Source organism: Protopterus annectens, chromosome 6.part0, assembly GCF_019279795.1.
Source record: "Protopterus annectens isolate FY-2018-M chromosome 6.part0, PAN1.0, whole genome shotgun sequence".
In the NCBI taxonomy this organism is placed as follows: Eukaryota; Metazoa; Chordata; order Ceratodontiformes; family Protopteridae; genus Protopterus; species Protopterus annectens.
The window spans coordinates 469,526,185-469,545,460 of NC_056737.1; the positions used below are offsets into that span (position 1 = coordinate 469,526,185).

The 19,276-nt window shown below is 40.2% G+C and overlaps 1 protein-coding gene across 3 annotated transcripts in view; it reads left to right on the forward strand.

Annotated features, from left to right (window-relative positions):
• Nucleotides 1–19,276, forward strand: part of DLL4 (delta like canonical Notch ligand 4) — a 169,629-nt gene that overhangs the window by 50,439 nt on the left and 99,914 nt on the right. For all 3 annotated transcript variants that reach the window (XM_044074199.1, XM_044074201.1, XM_044074202.1), the window contains exons 6-7: nucleotides 6,332–6,462; nucleotides 15,481–15,650. In XM_044074199.1, coding sequence (XP_043930134.1) covers nucleotides 6,332–6,462; nucleotides 15,481–15,650 — 301 coding nt within the window. The remainder of the gene's footprint in view (nucleotides 1–6,331; nucleotides 6,463–15,480; nucleotides 15,651–19,276) is intronic.

Below are 19,276 nucleotides of genomic sequence, written 5' to 3' on the forward strand. Positions count from 1 at the left end.
TGAAATAAATTGGAATAAATATTTACTCTCTGATCAATCATTGTGTAAACAAATTTGAAACTGTCCCTGATTTTGCAGAATATCCTTGTCTTTGCCTGTTATTTTTTTGGAGCAGTTTACCCTTCTTGTTGTTTGCCCCTGATTTTGCAGCAGATCCTTGTCTTTGCCTATTAGTTTGGACTGCAGCTTACCCTTCATGTTGTTTGCCCCTGATTTGCATCAGATCCTTGTTTTTGCCTATTAGTTTAGGCTGCAGCTTACCCTTCTTGTTGTTTGCCCCTGATTTTGCAGCAGATCCTTATCTTTCCTATTAGTTTGGGCTGCAGCTTACCCTTCTTGTTGTTTGCCCCTGATTTTGCAGCAGATCCTTGTCTTCGCCTATTAGTTTGGGCTGCAGGTTACCCTTCTTGTTGTTTGCCTCTGATTTTGCAGAATATCCCTGTCTTTGCCTATTAGTTTGGGTTGCAAATTACCCTTCTTGCTGTTTGCCCAGCATACAGTTAGGCGTTACAGAACTAATGAGCATTTGTATGAAATAAACTGGAATGTTTACTGTCTCTGTGCTGTATGTGTGTAACCAAGTTGAAACTGTTCGTGATTTTGCATAATCTCCCTACTTTTGTTTCATATTGTTGGTTTGTGCCTCACAAAATGTGTGGTTTTCTGCCAAATCATTTAAGATTGCATTCACTAAATGGGGAAGGGGCTTGCTTTAGATGAAATCAACTTAGACTGTTGTTGTTGGCTCAGATTGCATTCTAGATTTACAGGACTAGTGAGTATTAGTAAAATAAGCTTTGATACTGTTTGCGTGAAAGAAAGTTGAAACTGTCCCTATTTTGCAGTGTCCCTGAATTTGCCTCATTTTGATCTGTTCCTCGTCAAATGATGGTTTCTAGCAAATTGCTAAGGATTGCAGTCACTAAATAATGACAGATATTTGATTTTTAGACTTTGTGTACTTCAGAAAATGCATGCTAATGCAAAATGTCTATTGTAGTAACTTTAAGTATATAACTGTAATACTTAAAGTCTGACCTTAGTTCTAGGCCTTTATTCCTTATTATTTTTGGTCTTGTCCTAATTGTTGTTCTTAAAGTTTGAGAGGTAATTTTAACCACATTCAAATGAAGTGTACACAACAAAGTGACTATAACTGCTGGGTGTGGAAGGTGTCTGTGGATGAAAGTAAATTATCTTTTTTGTTGTTTGGTCAGTTTAAGTAGTTTGGTTGTTCAGGAGTAGCATGCCTTAATATGAAATAGGTTGGAATACATGGGTTACTAGATCTGTGTGAAACAAACTTGAAGTAAATTACTCTGTCCATAGCTATTACTTTCACAACAATCAGACACCTAAGGTGTACACAGTCAACAATGAGGCTATGTTTGCAGCATATGGGGGCTGTCTGTGGATGAGAATAGCTTACCCTGTTAATATGTGCAAGTTCAACTGTCATTAGTTTAGCTTTACAGGATTAATGTGCATTTCTGTAAAAGAAGTTAGAATACTTTACTGTGGTGATTTTTTTAATTTAATTTGGACGTTTGAAGTTTACATAGTCAAGTGGCTGTAACTGATAAGTATGGACATTGCTGGTTTACAATGTCCGCAGTTTGAATCATCTTAAGTTAGGATTAGCATGCAGTAGTAAACTGGGCAGATAAGTGTTATATGCACAATGTAATTCAAAGGAAAATCTGATACTCACTGGGTATGTCCCAGGAAAAATGCAGTACATTTCTGTGTTTGAGAACAGGAAACAAGAACAATTATTTGTTAGAAAAATGTGTTGTTATTAAATATAGATTAGCCTTCAGTACTTATGAGGGTTTTAAAACCAGCTTTTTAATAAACATATATTAGAGATGACTGTTGTTTAGTTAAAAAAGTAACCCTTAATGCAGAGATCAGAACTGCCATATTTCCTTTTGGGAATCTATATAGTGTTTGCATTAACTTTCTGTGTAGACCCATAAATATGCATAGTGTGCACATTTGTGCATATGTGTGTGTGTGTGTGTGTGTGTGTGTGTGTGTGTGTGTGTGTGTGTGTGTGTGTGTGTGTGTGTGTGGGGGAGGCGGTATTTATGTATGTGGGAGTGCAGTAATACCTCTGTGTTAAACTGTGTGAGTGAGTCTTTGTATTTGTCTATCTGCCTTTGCATTATATAAGTTTGCATGTCTGAACATGTATGCAAACTGTGTGGTATAGCACAGTACTGTGGACTTCTTAGCATTTCAGAAAATGTCACGGCAGGGAAGATGAATATTACTACAATATTTTAACATTACTGATACTGCATAATGAGTGTTAACTATTGTAAAGGTTTTTTCCCTCTGTGTGGCTGTTATTTATGGGTTTTTGTAACTATTTCCAACTATTTCCAAACAGCTGTTGTTCAGCATCATATTCATTAAGAAAATATCAATTATCACTACGATGCAAAGCCTGATTCACCTTCACGACAATGTATTTAAAGCAAGCAAAACAAGCTGAGGAGATTTGTGAACATGAGAAGGAATTGAAAGGTGTATTGAAAGGAGCACTAATTCATTTCTAGTAAACCTCACATTTAAAAAACATTTGTAATTTAGTTTCAAAGGCTAGAATTTAGCATCTTACAACAGGAAAGAAGGTACGAGTTAAATGCAACTGAAGGGCTTACAGCAGGGAGTTCCAAATGTGACTAGACTTTCTGAGAGCTTCTGAATTGTATTCCATCTGTTTGCCCATGATTGCTTTCTCCTTCAGAATAAAACATCTGCAGACAAGTAATTTCCTAGCAACAACATAGTCAAAACTAAGACAGGAATAAAACGTGTACTTCAGAATGTTTACTATACTGCACAGTGGTGCTTTTATTGAAACATGCTGCATCATTTTTAAGAGCATAACACAGAAGTTCAGAATTGTCTAACAGAAGTTTCACATAAGAGTTATGTTATAAAATGTTTATTTAGTGTATTTTTTTCCAGTGAAGTTTGTCATCCTCTGAGAATGGTTGCAGGACAGCAAAGTCCTGCCTAGTAATTCTTCATTATTTAGCACTGTCAGAGTACACATGATCTGAGGAGTAAATAAGGCAGGTGGATATAGGTCAGGATTAGATTTACTGGTGAGGGTCAGGCTACTGGGTTCTTTGACATGAAAAGGAGATGAATTTATCAGGGTGCGTGCTGACCAGAGTGTAGTCAGGACTTCCTTTTATTTAAAAAGGTTTTATTTGAGCTGTTGTCTGTCATGGACACTACCTCTGTCTATGCTCCTCTTCCAAGAATCGTTGTTTCATTATTAGACTGCTAATGTTGGTAGTATATGCTGCAGCAAGTCTACTGTTTAGTTTTAAAGTACCACACACAAATACAGTGGAAAAGACTCAACACATTCTCCATTGCACACCACAGTAATGTATTACATGTTCTGCATTATTTGCTGTTGCTAGGAGCGCCTGCAAAAAATAAAATATTGTTACCTAACTATATACTTGCTGCTTGTCTATGCCTGTGGTCACAATAGTCATATTTTTGTCTTTGTTATATTGTTGTTCTGGAAGATAATCCCATGGCAGAATAAAGGAAATTAGGGTAGACTATAAGATCTATATTAGATACTCGAAGAGGTGTTTCATCAAACGCCTCTTTATCAACCCATAAACCATGAAAACACAAAACAGCGAATGTGCATATAAGCAATTTCTTTCCATGGGAAAGAAATCGCTTACCCTAAACAAAAAAACACATCACTATGAACAATACAAAATGGGGGGCTTCACACCCCCCAGCGTGGGGGGCTGTGCCCCCACACCCCCTCCAGCTAAATATACCAACTCCGAGATCGCACTGCAATGGGGAAAATGGCAAAGTAACAGAGGTGGCCAAGCGATTTCTTTCCCAGGGAAAGAAATCACTTATATGACTGTTCATTGGTTTTTGGTTTCATTATTCAACGATCGATGAAGAGCCGTTTGATGAAACACCTCTTCAAGTATATAATAGGAACCTAGACTATCAAGGTGAACTGTGATCAATTTTGTTTTCACATTATTATTTCACAAGAGGAGGGGGGGAGCAGAGTCACTTTGAACATAGCTAAGTGTGTAGCTTTATGAAGTGTGCCAGCTTTTCCTAAAATGGGAACAGGATGGATAATGTAAAGAAGAACATGTGGTTCAGATGCAGAGCAGCAGTGGGTCCCATGTTAGGAGCCATAAGTCTAGTAATTACGCAGATATATGTGGGTAAGAAAAGAAAAACATGGAAATGCTTCTCAAAATAAGTTGCTAAAAAGGCAATAATGGCATTACACTATTTATTTATTATTATTATTATTATTATTATTATTATTATTATTATTATTATTATTATTATTATTTTCTAAATGGAAACATAGCAAGAGGGGGATAGTTCACCCATATAAACAGAAGACAAGAAACAGCCAGCAAAACACATTCAGATCAGGAAATATGCAAGCAAGAGTGAGCAAGTACCTTTGTAGGTACATTAAAGAAATAAAAAACAAAGGAAAATTATTACCACTTAAATCTATCTAAATCTCTGCATATATATATACATACATAGATACATGTAAAGAAGGGGGAGAGAGTGTCCTAGGAGAGCTGAAAAAAGAAGATCTGTTGAAAAACTCGATTAGGGTGGACTGTGTTGCATAATATTATGGGGAGAATGCACAGCCCACACAGGGTTAGTGCCTGCTTTGGTTAGTGGACCAGTGAGTAAAAGCTTTTTCTGTAGGTGATTATATGGCATCATATACAGTCGCTGCTCATTATGGCAGCATGTTGGACTTCTTCACTACAATGGTGAAGCAAGTCTGACATCATTACTGAAACCCAAGGCTGTGTAACCCATAACATTCAGTAGCACACAAGATCTGAGATTACATGGGCTTCTAGTGGAAAGGTCATGACAAACATGTCCGTTTTTTTTTCTGACCAGGTGTCTGTTTTCCTTAGGTAGGATAAAGCTGTGGATGTACCTGGAATTCAGCAAATAATTTATTTTTTCAAAGCAGCAGGTGTTTCATTTGTTTTCTTATTTCCTTGTGTTCCCAGCTGTGCCTGCTTGACTCACTCTGACTGATCCATTGTCTCCTGCCACGTTATTCGGCTAGTTTGTGGTCTTACACTAGATTCCTGTTCCGCATTGACAACTCACCTATGACACACTCTGTTTTATTTAAGTACTCCTGACTGCACTGATTTTTCTTTATAAACAAGAACTTAGTTGCCACATCAGAAATTAGGGATATCTGTATGGAATGTCCAAGGTCCTAGGTTTATGTTTTTCTCTAAGCCAAACACTCCATTTCATGTTCAACTAGAGTTTAGGGAATCAGAATTTCTCTCAGTAATTTTTATCTGCTGAGAGAAAGGGCTGCATGAATGCCTTTGTTTTCTTCATGTAGTTGTTGGAACACAGAGGTACCCTACTCCCTTTCCTTACTGCAATAGTATCTAGTTTCTAGCACATAGATGTCATGCACACACACGCACACACACACACACACACACACACACACACACACACACACACACACACACACACACACACACACACACACGCGCACATACACGTGTGTGTGTGTGTGTGTGTGTGTGTGTGTGTGTGTGTGCGTGCATGTATAGGCAGTAGTAAAATGGTCGCTTACATGTTAGGTCGACAGCTTTGTGGTCAACTGTTTATGTTCAACTAAGCAGATGATGAAAAGATGTGTGAGACTGCACAATTCCCAGGGTTGGTAAATTTGCCCTTACCCTCTGTCTTGTGTGATCTCAAAGTTTGTTTATATAGTTAGCAGGGGGTGAGGGATGCAGTTGTTTTTTAAATGCAGGTTTTCCATGCACTAAGGCTGTTTCCCAGTATATGCGTAGTATTGTGTAGTCTATTATGTTTTTGACCTTTTGTAGTCAACATTTTTACAGTCAACCTTGGGTATTTTTAATTAAATGGGGTACGTATATAAAAGTATATATATATATATATATATATATATATATATATATATATATATATATATATATATGTATCTGTATGTATGTATATCTAATAGGCCTTTTTGGCTTTGCCAGCAGGCTGCCTTCTGGTCATTCATTAATATCGGAATTAGAAGCAGTATTTAAGTGTTGTTCTAAGGGAATTAAATAGGATATTACTTTCTCATCCTGTTATTGAAATACAGATAGCAATATATTTTTGTTTCCCATATTTTAAATTATTGTCTACATTTTTCATTTATTAACCATTAAAAAGGTTTTCACTGGTATACTAGAAAAAAATAAAATAAAGTTTTTCTGTTTTTTTCCTGGAGCTGCCGACATGGCTGGCAAGGACGATTCTGTGATGAGTGCATTCCTTATCAAGGTTGTGTGCATGGAACCTGTAAAACTAAATGGGAGTGCAACTGCGAAGAAGGATGGGGAGGTCTGCTGTGCGATCATGGTAAGTAACGTGTGTGTGTGTGTGTGTGTGTGTGTGTGTGTGTGTGTGTGTGTGTGTGTTTGTGTGTGTGCACTTGTACACAAGTATGTTCACACAGCATTGTGAATGGTTGTGGTATGTGTTTATTAACACTCCTGCACAGGATTTTTGGAATTGTATGCCAACTTCTAGAGTGTTGCCCCTGCCCAACAAGTATAACCCCTCCAAAGTAGTCCTAACGTTATAAGATTAATCAGAAAGCACATTTAGCCAACCAGGCCTTTCATACTCTTAAAGCATAAACTATAATATATGTGTGTTTTTAAGAAATTTAAATTCTAGGGCATTTCTTTGTGTAAAATAAGCGATTTTTAAAAAGTGTACACAATGATGTATATGGCATATGCCTGACCGTGGCTTTGGTCCTGTAAGTGTTTTCACTTGAGACATCCTGAATATGTAAGCAGACAAAAATGCAATCTACAGTGAAAAAAAATGTTACAACTGTGTGCTTTGAGCAATTAGTTGCAATTCATTTTTTTTAAACTCTGGGTTAGGGGAATCCCCTCCTCCCCACACATTTCACACAATCCACCCAGTGTCTGTACTGTCTACACCCTCTGGTCTTTTAAAAATCAGTTTTAAGACTACTGCATGCTGGGAAGAAGGGGAACACTCCTTACATTACAGCTCTAGACTGGTTTTGGTCACTTTGTTGGAACAATTTATTTTGTTTACATTTACTTACTGGGGTAGTACACTGATCATAAATGACTGTTTGCTGAAACTGCTGGGGTATGCAATCAAAGTCCATAGGAAACATAAGAACAATACTCGGCAAACAATCACCAGGACCATAAGATGTATAGCCTTATGCACCTCTAAGCATAGACATGTAAATGTCTACGCCTTCCTTTTAAAGCACTTAATAGCATTCACATCCTATATCAAGCATGGCTGTACATGATAAACTTGGTGAAAATTTTTGTCTGCCTATTTAATCATCAAAACTAGCCTTAAAGTGATAGCCAAACACATACTTCGTTTGACCTGTATTTGCCACTTATTCCATAGGCTGGAAGTATGTTGAGTTACTCATCAGCTTTTCTGTCACTGAATTATACTAGTCCTCATAATACCTGTTTCTCTACAATGAATATAGTAATGTTTTATGCTCTAATATTTGTACATATAACATCGTTCCTCCCTTTACAAATCTGCTGCTTTGGGCATGGTGTTGCATAAGTTTCACTGAGCATGATCTAAGCAGAAGTAGCCCATCACCTGTAAAGGAAAGAATAGGTATTTAGAATGTCACTCGTCTGAACCTGAATGCCTCACACTTGTCCTGTGCTCAGTCTCCAGTCTGAGTCACTCTTCTGTCAGAGAGTGGAAAAAAAAGAGAAGTAGCCACTGTTTCAGCCAGGTGGATTACAAGTAGGTGTTTATTGTGTTATTGCGAAAGTGATGCACTGAATCAGATGTTCTTCATGTTTCACTGTTGCAGTCATTACAATTGGGTTATCCTGCTGGCAGGCTACCCTCAGTCGGCCTGAATTCCAAAGTCTAGGTCCGGCGTCGGTTGTTGTCGCCTCTTCCCTGACGTCAGTGCACCAGGGGTATAAAAGATGCAGCTGACACCATTTTCTTCAGTCTTTCTTGCCGCGTGTTGCCCGAAGCAAAAACAGTTCGCAAGTGCCGGTCGGCCGACTCCTGAGTTTTTCAAATTCGAAATTCAGATCCGAAGTCTTCATTAAAGCTAAGTACCCTGTTGGGGAAACTTTTTTCTTGCTCCAGACCGATGTCAGAAAAAGTTAACAATTGTATTTCTTTTGGGAGGCAAATACCTCATAAGGATTTTCATTCTTACTGTATTCCTTCCCTAGGCCCTGACCATAACGTTGCTAGTTGTCGGTTTTGTGCTAGATTTAACCAACGCACTATTAAGCGCTAGTACAATTTTGCATTCCATTACTTTGGCAGAAGATTTAATTACATAATGTCGTTGGAACAGCCGACTACCGGAGTTTATAAAAAGCGCAAGGAAAAAGAAAAGGACAGGCATCCGAGATCCAAAACCGATGACGAGGCTTCTGCTAGGCCTGTCGCCGGTTCGCCGGTTTTCAGTGAGGCGCTTTCGCAGCCCCTGACACCCGCTACCTCAGAGCCACAGGCCACTTCTGACTCCCACATGGAACCGACGAGGCCATTGGAAACTCAAGGTATTGGACACTCGGAAACTATTCCCTCAGATGGGTCCAGAGCCACTGAGCAGGCATTGGCTTCTGAGGGTGTTTTCAGACCCACACAGTTATATGTGAAACCTACTTCAGCTTCAAAGGCAAAGACTAAAGCAGCTCTAAAGACAAAGAAACAAGTACAGCATTCTTCTGGACAGGCCTCCATGCCTAAGAAACAGATGCTTAAAATGGCCGAAGACCTTTTTACTTTGATCAGGGGTTCCCATCCCCCTTCTGATAAGAGGCCTAGGCAAGAGGTAGAATACGAATCTTCAGACTAGGTTTCCATTTCCTCTGATTCCTCATCTGAACAGGAATATTCTCTTCCTCCCTATGAGGATTCTGATGCTGAATCCCCTCCTGAAGATTACTCTTTTGGGGAGACACTGCATACCATGAGGGAGCATTTCCACTTGGAGAGCCAGGATTACCCAGAATCCAAGAAAAGGTTCTGAGATTTCCTTTTATTGCCTCAACACAGGCGCCTTGCTATTCCACCTGTTTTAGACATTGTACATGATGTATTTTCAGAGTCCAGTCTATCTCCAGACTCTTTACCACCAGCTCCTGTTAAGCCAGACAGATACTACAGGGCTCCTGATTCACATAAATTTCTTTATAAAAACCCTGCTGCTGACCCAGAAACCATCTCACAGGGTCCCAAAGGGGTCAAGGCTTCTACTGCAAAAAACCCTATCCCCTCTGATAGGGATTTTAGAGCCCTAGACAGATGGGGTAAAAAGATTTATACTTCTGCAACCTTGGCTGTAAGAGCCTTAAATTGCCAATTCCATATGCTTAAATATCAGCAATATCTTATGTCACGGCTTAAATATATTATGTCACTGCTTAAACAGAAAATGTCAGCAAATTCAGAATGTGCAGACAACAAGGAAATGCAGGATTTATTGCATGCAGCTGAACAAGTTGGAAAGCATACTTTGCAATGTGGTTTTGATTCTCTAGAGGCCTTCTGTAGGGCCGCTGTTACAGATTCTGTCATTAGGAGGCATGCTTGGTTAAAAGAACAGAATCTGCCTGATCATGTTAAAGCAAAACTAGTAGATGCTCCATTACAGCATGATACTTTGGTGTTAAAGCAGAAGAGGTGGTGAAGAAAATGAAGGGCAAAGCTAAATCTATGCAAACAGTCAAAGATTTCTTACAGGTACAGCCTCCCAGATTTAGCAGGAACTGGCCTACAAAGAATTGGTCCTTTCCAGTGTCCGATAGGCCACAAAGAGGCAGATACAGATGCCCCAGAGGCAGATCACAGCCCCAGGGCTCATACAGGCCTAAACAATGGGGTGCTTCTACCGCCAAGAGCGAAGAGGAAAAATCACAGCCATACAAGAAACAGTCTCAATGACTTTCCCCTTCCAGCTCCAAGCACATATCTTTTGGCAGCCCCTTTGGGGGGAAAACTAGCACTTTTTTCACAAAATTGGCACATGATCACCCAGGACAAATGGGTTCTAAATATAGTCTCACAAGGCTACAGGTTCCACTTTCACACCCTGCCAAGGCCAAACGGTATGCCAGACCTGCCACGCAATCAATGGGCAGAGGCACAAAAACAAGTTTCATCCCTCATGGACATGAGGGCCATTCAACAAGTACCAGAGCAAGAGCAAGGACAAGGATTCTATTCAAGACTGTTCTTGGTACCCAGAAATGACAAAGCCTGGAGACCAATACTGGGCCTATCTATTCTAAACACATATATGGATATTCCAAAATTCAAAATGTTGACTCTACAGCAGCTTCTGTCCATGTTGGGCAAGAAGGCTTGGCTTGTGACTTTAGATCTGAAAGAGGCATACCTGCATGTCCCTATCAGATAACATGCAGAAGGTACCTCAGATTCAAAGCTGGCTCAATGCACTACCAATTCTCTGTACTGCCCTTTGGCTTATCTACTGCGCCCAGGGTCTTCACAAAGTGCCTGGCACCAGTAATTGTATACTGCAGACAAAGAGGAATACAAATATATCCTTAATTGGACGACTGCCTCATTCAATCATTCAAGCAGAGAACAAGGACATTCTACTACAGCATCTGGCGTTTGTAAAGAGATTACTATCATGCCTAGGGTACACAGTCAATGAACAGAAATCAAAACTAGTACCCTCTCAAGAGATAATATTCCTGTGTGCAAGCTTAAATACTACTGCCCAGATGGCTTATCTCACGCCAGACAAACGAAGACAACTGACTACCTAACTGCATATGAGGAAACTTCAATGGTACCTAAAAAGTGTTTGGACTCAACATTGTCACAGCCTGGAAACAATAGTTACTCTCATTCCCTGCCTGCAACAGGGGTTTCGATGGTGGGCGAAGGCCTGTCACCAGAACAAGGGACAGCCATTCACTCTACCCCCAGCCACACAGACATTAACAACGGATGCATCGGATTATGCCTAGGGAGCCCACATGGCAGGAAGATGTACTCAAGGCACATGGTCCACAAACCAAATGCATCTACATATCAATCAAAAAGAGATGCTAGCTGTTCAAAATGCCCTGACAGCCTTCAAGGACCTACTTCATCTGGGACAACTGCTGATAAAGACAGACAACACCACAGTCATGTGGTATATAAACAAGCAGGGGGCACACATTCCTACCCCCTTTGCAGACTAGCCATGACTTTGTGGGACACAGCATTGACTTACCAAGTACATCTGCAGGCACAATTCCTGCCAGGAAAGATAAATACTCTGGCAGCCAAACTAAGCAGAAACCTCATGGATCCCCACAAGTGGAAATTGGATCCACAAGTCTTCAGCATGATAACAAGGAAATGGGGATGCGCGAATATAGATCTGTTTGCCTCACCTCACGACTGCAAACCAAAGAGATTCTGCACAAGGACTTATCACAGACAAGCATGGAAAGTGGATGCCCTATCTTTCAGCTGGAAAAACTTAACAGTATATGCCTTTCCTCCTCTGCTTCTCCTTCCCAAGGTACTCCTAAAGGTCAGACAGGAGAAGCCAAAAATGATACTGATTGCCCCAGACTGGCCATGCCAATACTGGTATCCAATCCTAAGGAACTTGTCTCAATGCCCAGCCTGGACCTTACCTCAAGTACCTCAACTACTGTCCCAGCAGAACAATCAGATCCTGCACAGCCAACTCAAGACCTTAAATCTGGCAGCATGGTGGATAATGTAGTCATACAAAACACACCTCTCACTAAAGCAGTGATGGATGTCATTTTGGAGGCCAGGAGGCCTAGTACTAGAAAATCCTATGCTGGAAAATGGAAGAGATTCTGTGCTTGGAACCAGGCACAATGAATTGACACAGCTGTACCAAACATTCCTCAGATTTTGCAATACTTGACTGAGATGCTGGACAAAGGCCTATCTTTTTCATCTATAAAAATTCATGCCTCTGCCATTTCAGCTCATTACAATACAGAGCCACCAGTCTTTTCTCATCCTTTGTTAAGGCAGTACCTCAGAGGGGCCAAACATTTAAGGCCTCCAAGGAGATCAGCAATACCTGCATGGGACCTCAATTATGTCTTGGAAAAACTCATCCTGCCTCCTTCCGAGCCATCCACTACAGTTGAAATAAAGTTTTTATCTTGGAAAACAGCTCTGCTCCTAGCAATAACTTCTGCAAGATGAGTCTCAGAGCTACAGGCACTCATGGCTGTGGAACCTTTTATAATTTTTTATCCAGACAGGGTTTCTCTGCAGACAAACCTGACATCTATCCCTAAGGTAGTGTCCAGTGTGGCCCTTAACCAAATTATTCATCTGCCTACCTTTTATCCAAGCCCACAGAATAAGGAGGAGAGAATTCTGCATTATTTGGACATACACAGACAGCTACGCTTCTACTTGAACAGAACCAAAGCTTTCAGAAAGACAGAGCAATTACTAGTGGCATATGCTGCAGGATCACAAGGAAAGGCTATCTCAAAGCAGACTATTTCGAAGTGGATAGGCCACTGCATTCGTTTCTGCTATTCTCAACATGGCAAGCCAGTACCTAAAGGCATTAGGCCACATTCAACCAGAGCAGCAGCCACTTCAGCAGCCTTCCTCAGGGGAGTATCAACCAAAGACATTTTAGAGGCTGCTACTTGGAGTTCAGTGCACACCTTCAGAAAGCACTACCACTTACCTCTCTACTCTAAATCCAGGGCAGGCTTTGCCACTGCAGTTCTGCAGGGCCCAATAGCCACCCCAAATTCTATTTAGCCCCATCCTCCCAACCTTAGCTTTGGGATTCAACCCAATTGTAATGACTGCAACAGTGAAACATGAAGAACATAGTACAGTTGTGTACACTTACCATAAATGTAGATGTTCGAGTGTATTCACTGTTGCAGTACAGGTTACCCACCCACCATCTCCCATTTCTTTGCTAGAACTTATCTGTACTTCTCTATTCTATACAACCTATGTGGTGTATTTGCTTATAGATGAAGGCAAAATATATACTTTGGTGCATGCATGTTTTATTGACATATTTTTAGCCTACCCTTTTGGGGGCACCTGACATCTGGGGCAAGAAAAACTGAAGAAAATGGTGTCGGCTGCATCTTTTATACCCCTGGCGCACTGACGTCAGGGAAGAGGCGACAGCAACCGATGCCGGACCTAGACTTTGGAATTCAGGCCGACTGAGAGTAGCCTGCCAGCAGGATAACCCAGTTGTAATGACTGCAACAGTGAATACACTCGAACATCTACATTTATGGTAAATGTACACAACTGTACTTTTCACGGACAGAGGTAATTATTACTCCGAATGTATTTTAGGTGCTCGTATTGCATCATTGTTTTGAGAGTAGGAGAACAAAGAAGTTATACAGCAAAACTGGAGATAAAAAAGTTCCAAATGAAGGAGGCATACTTGCACAGATGATGTACCCAGCCAGGGTGCAGCTGACAATTTCCCTGTCACTGTCACTTTGCCATATGAGAGTCATGGATTCCTCCTGTGCAGCTCCTATTCTGGATTACATTGTGTTACATTTGCTTGATAGCAGACTGAGATAATTATTCAGTCTAGTTTGCTGTTTAAGTGCATTTATCGTGTTATCTCCCGTCTGTTCCTACCTTCTCCTTTCCCTTTTCTCACCTATGCCATGCCCTCTTAAGTTTATACATGCATTTGCCATCCACCTGCTATTACACAAGTCCATTCATTGGGTCCATGACCTCTCTGTGAAGAAATACTTTCCCAGGTACAGGGAGTCATTGTTGTCTGTGCCCCTGCCTCATCCTTTCCCAGGAAATGAAAAGGTGATGTTTGTGTCTAGGGTACAGAACATGAGCTGATTCATGTTGGTGAGCACAGATTTAAGGGCCAGGTGCCAGCTTTTCTTAGATTTTCTTTTTATTATGTACAAATTATTGCCAGTATATTATCCCAGTAATTTGCTTGCATGTCTCTTCATGTTGTTGCATTGTCCATAATGGATTATTGCAATGCTTTTCATCTAGGGTTACCTGGCTAACCTATTTAAGCTATCTGGTTGCCCAATTAAGTATTTTTCAAGGAATTGTAATCTGGTGATTCTAGATGTCATTATGCAATGCAGAATGTCTTCATAGACTTTTACACTATTACAGATGATCTCAAACAGAAGCCTTCCAAAATTATGGGTAATAAAAAAACTGAATTTAATAGCTTTACAAGCACTTTTAAGATCACTCACTCCCACTATATTTAATTGATGTTTGATAATCCATCTAGTGTCTACCCACTGTGCACGCCCAAATGCATAATCTTTTGCATAATACAGTGTGCGTTGTTTTAGGACACTCTTGCCTTACTTCAGTAAAAGCCTAGAACCTGTGTAGAACTTGACAGCTAACCTGTTGGGTTTCTATGTCATTTCATTCTATACTTCGAGATGTAGTTCTTCTGAACCTGGACCCTTCACCTAACAGAGGCAGAGGATATCTTTTCAGACACTGCTTGAATTTCAGGTTCTACATTCTATAAGTCCCTTTAGCATTTGATTTTCCACTTCTGTAGTAACAATCCCAAGAGTTTTGTACAAAAGCTGCTTTGAAGTTATGACTGAAGGCTTCAGCCTTATCATCAAAGATTTCAGCTTCCTACTTAGCATTAGTGATTGTACCAGTGGAGATGTAAGACTTGGTCATCCCAGTGATTGTAAAGAACTTAACTCTTGCTAGCCTGTCACTGAGGAATAAGAGACTGACAGTATTCATCACAGCTGTTAGTGTCTGTATTAAAAGGATGAGCAGGCCACTCTGCCTCTGTGCTGATTCCTGGTGAAATATATCAGCAAACAGTGCATTTTATTGTTGCAAGGAAGGAAGTACAGGTGTGGAATGAGAAAGTAAGAACAGTTACATTCTGTTCTATGAAGGATCACCCTCACTCATCTGCAGATGTGGTAATGGAACAGCAGTGCATTTTAAAGTTTTAGTGAAATATTTACAATGAGATAAATAAGGTCTGGTTGTGTATTCTGTTACTACAGTAACTGTTAAAGGTGACCCATTCAGTGGTTGGAAGGGGGAATGTCAGTCATTTGCTTCACTATAGGTACCCAAGTGCTGTCTTTGGCAGGGAATGGCAATGCATTCTATCAGTGTGGTAGGTGTCCATGGTTTCTCATCTGATAGCATCTGTTCTTTGCACAGTGTAATCTCACAGAGTTGAAAGCTGTCTTGTAAAATTAACTGAATGGCTATATACCACTTGTATCTAAAACAATGCTGTTTTTTAAGTGGCTAAATAAAAATTGCCATGCATCTGATCATTTGTTTATTTATTTATTTGCTATTTTACAGATCTTAACTACTGTACACATCATCGTCCATGCCAGAATGGAGCAACCTGTACTAACACTGGTCAGGGCAGTTATACGTGCACATGTAAACCAGGGTTCACTGGGCTGAAATGTGAGCAAAGAATCAGTGTGTGCGACAACAACCCTTGCAAGAATGGAGGAAGTTGCCAGGTAAAGGAAGCTTGTCCTACTGTGCTGTTTTAAGAGAGATTTCGTATTCAAATAAAGTGGTGGATTATTTGGCTGCTTCTACGAGTCGTGGTTTATACTTGTTACTGGTTTCTTTGTGCTTTGGTTTATTTTAAAGGAAGCTTAAGAAAAATGGGGTCAACAATGGTTGCCAGCAAAGGCAAGTGTCTGTTAAACCAGGGATTTTGGTAGTGCAGGGATGAAATCTGTGGCTGCAGATTAACTACATTAACCATGAGGCACATGATACTGAGTTACTCCATAAACATTCAAATATGTACACCACAGAGCAGATTTAAAAATTTTGTTTTGCCTAGTGGGAACCAATGTATTCCATTTTGGGGTAGAAGAGATAACAAATTAATTAGTGAAGATAAACTGGAAAACTATACATGGTAGAATTTATTTTTATACAAGCGTCTCCACTTTAACAGACCCTCCCCCTCATAGAAGGCTGCTTATTATTGCATGAAAAGAATACTATGTATCCAAACAAGTGGCTGGAATGTTGTAAAAACTGCAAGTCCATGTACTTACAATCATAATGTGCTACAAAGGTGCATACAGCAAAAAAGGAGGGCAAATGGGAAAATGTACATCTCCAACACAGCAGCGGCTCCTTTTTTTACATCTACACACACACACACACACACACACACACACACACACACACACACACACATGTACACCTATAAAGTTGCAAGTATAAATGTTCTAAGCTCCTCTATGTACTCCATTTCTGTCCATCTGTATAATTTTCAGTACAGATGCAGATGGAAGGAGCCCATTTGACCCCTGATTCTGAATAATTATTCTCGCTAACTTTGAGACATTACCCGAGCCTTTCCCATCACTGCCTGCCAAATATCATAAATTTCATTGAGTTCCCCTGACCACATTCATGCCATCACTTTCTCTAGCAGGTTGATCCATCGCGTCTATATCACATCATCGAATACTTCAATATCGAACGTTCACATGAGAGAATATTCACGTACTCGAAAAAGGTATTGTGGGGGGCTGCGCCCCCCACTAAATATATATTCCTACTCCGAGATCGTACTACAGTAAGGAAAGGGCAAAAGTCCCGCTCTTTACTGTACTGCAAAAAAAATTCATAAACTTCGAGTATGTGAATATTCACTCATGTGAACGTTCAATATTCACATATTCGATTATGTGATATAGACCCGATCCATCACTATGTAAGAAAACAACTTTTTTAAAATCAAATTTAAATTTTCTTTTGCCACATGTGCCTTATGCTTTCCACTTTACTCTTCCATTTTAACACCAGCCTCAACCCTGGCAGTAGCTTATATTGTGCCATTCCTTTGTCTGTAGTGCACATGCCCAGTGGTTTTAACCTTTGTCAGTACTCCTCAGCACATGCCCCATGGTTTTAACCTTTGTCAGTACTCTACAGCACATGCCCGGTGGTTTTAACCTTTGTCAGTACCCCACAGCACATGCCTAGTAGTTTTAACCTTTGTCAGTACTCCACAACCATCCATGGAGTATCTAAATAGCCCATCTCTGCACACGTCCCACCAGTTTGAAGCAGTTTACTGTGTAGGACATTCTGAACTAGACTCTGGGTGTGGCCAATACAGAGAAGAAGAAGAAGATCATCTTCCCTTGAATCTATCTTCTGACCTATCAGCATAGCCTGACTGCACCATATGGTATAACTGACTGACTTTTAGGAGAAGTAACTGCTATCAGGTTGTATTCCATTTTATTACTTTCTAGATCCAGTCACATGGTGTTTAATTTACTTCCTGACTCCCCAAGCAGACACAGTTGAACTTACTTTTCTTTTACACTAAGCCCTGTCTGCTATCTGTGTGTCTACTTTCCCATCTTCATCATACCCACTGAATGCCTTACTATGATCTAGGCAGTAGTATGAAGGCTGATATCCGGTTGTTTGATCACATCACTTTCCAGCAAAGCCCACTTGGACAAATCAAAATATTCAAATCAGCATGTACACAAAGGTTTGATAACTTATCCTGAACATTTCTGAATGTGAAGATATTAGTTAATGGAGTACAGCAATAGTGCCTTCTATATGGGGAAGTGTAGTTTGAAACCTTTTGAGGGCTTTTATTGAAATATTTGTTTTTTGCCCAGTTGGGCTATACTGAAAGTCAAGTCTTTTAGATGACCTATATCCACAAAGGCAAAAAGCTTGATAAATCACGCTTGATTAAAATGTTCCTTCAGCAAAAAAGGATTTTTGAGGTTTGTACAGACATTCACGGTGGTGCAGCGGTAGCATTGTTGCCTCACAGCAAGAAGTTCTCCCATTCGATTTTCGGCTGAAGTGCGGGGAGTGCCTTCTGTGTGGAGTCTGCATGTCTTCCCCGCAGTTGGGTGGGCATTCGAAAGACATGCGTAAATGGGCGTGCCTTCGTTGAAGGTTGAACGTCGAGTTGGCACCTCGGCGTTCATCAAAATCTACTGCCAATCATTAGCGGACTGGAGTTCCGCTGTGACCACCCCTAACTGGGAAAAGCCGAAAGACAACAACAAAAACAACCCTTACACTAAGGTACACTGACCTCAGAGTTGATCATATTAAGTTATTTGGTGCACGGGCAGGCCCAACTAAAACAAGTTAATTGCATTAATTGCAAAAAACTCTCTTGATTTTTTTTTTTTTTTTTTTTTTAATTAGTTCAGATTTTTGATGAAACCACTTATCTGTCTTACTGTGTTTCACTGAGTATTCTCCTGGCTTTAATGCCTTCATGAAGTGGACTGATCAGGGTACACACTGCAGTAATGAGGGCATGTACCATAAACACTTTACCAAAGCACTAGTTTGTATTTTCTCCCTTTTAGTTTTTGACGTGTTTTATACACTCCCATGTATATCATCACCATACTTCCATATTTTCTTATTTCCCTTATCATCTTCACTATCCTTCTGCATGCCACTGTAGGAAAGGCATTCCTTAATCCAGTGATGTCATATTTGTTGGGTTTCATTGTCTGTGTCATTTGTGACAAAGTTGTGTATCAGTTTTGCCTGGCTACTTCTTCATTGTGAAGGCCATACTGTTATTCACCCACACCCTCAGGCCACTGGATTTAAGAACTCCTGCTAGCCTACAATGTCAGAGTACTTACATATTTCTCCAAGGGATAAGCATGAAACTACCTGGACTATGATTGATGCCTGGTTCTTTCCTGTCCTGTTCTTATTGCAGAGCAGCATTGCATTATCATTTCTTACCATAGAGTCCAAAGGCATGATGTATGTACACAGGCTCAAAACCAATAATGCCCCCTGTCCTACAACTTCGTAGCTCCCTGGGCTGAGTTTCTAGCTCTTGTGTTGTTTCTCCTCTATCAAGTTCATCTCTCTGTTCACCTAACATGTTTCCTTACATAACAGTACCCCTCTGACTTATTGGTGTTTGTAAATAAAGGCAATACATGTGTTAGCAGCTCATTATGATATTTTTCACCTTTACTGCTGACTATAGGATGATAATGATGTTTTTGAAACTGGATATGTTTTATAATTTGACTAGGTTGGAGTGAGGAGTAGAAAGTAAAATTTTTTTCAGTAACATGTTGCCATAGTGCATTATGTC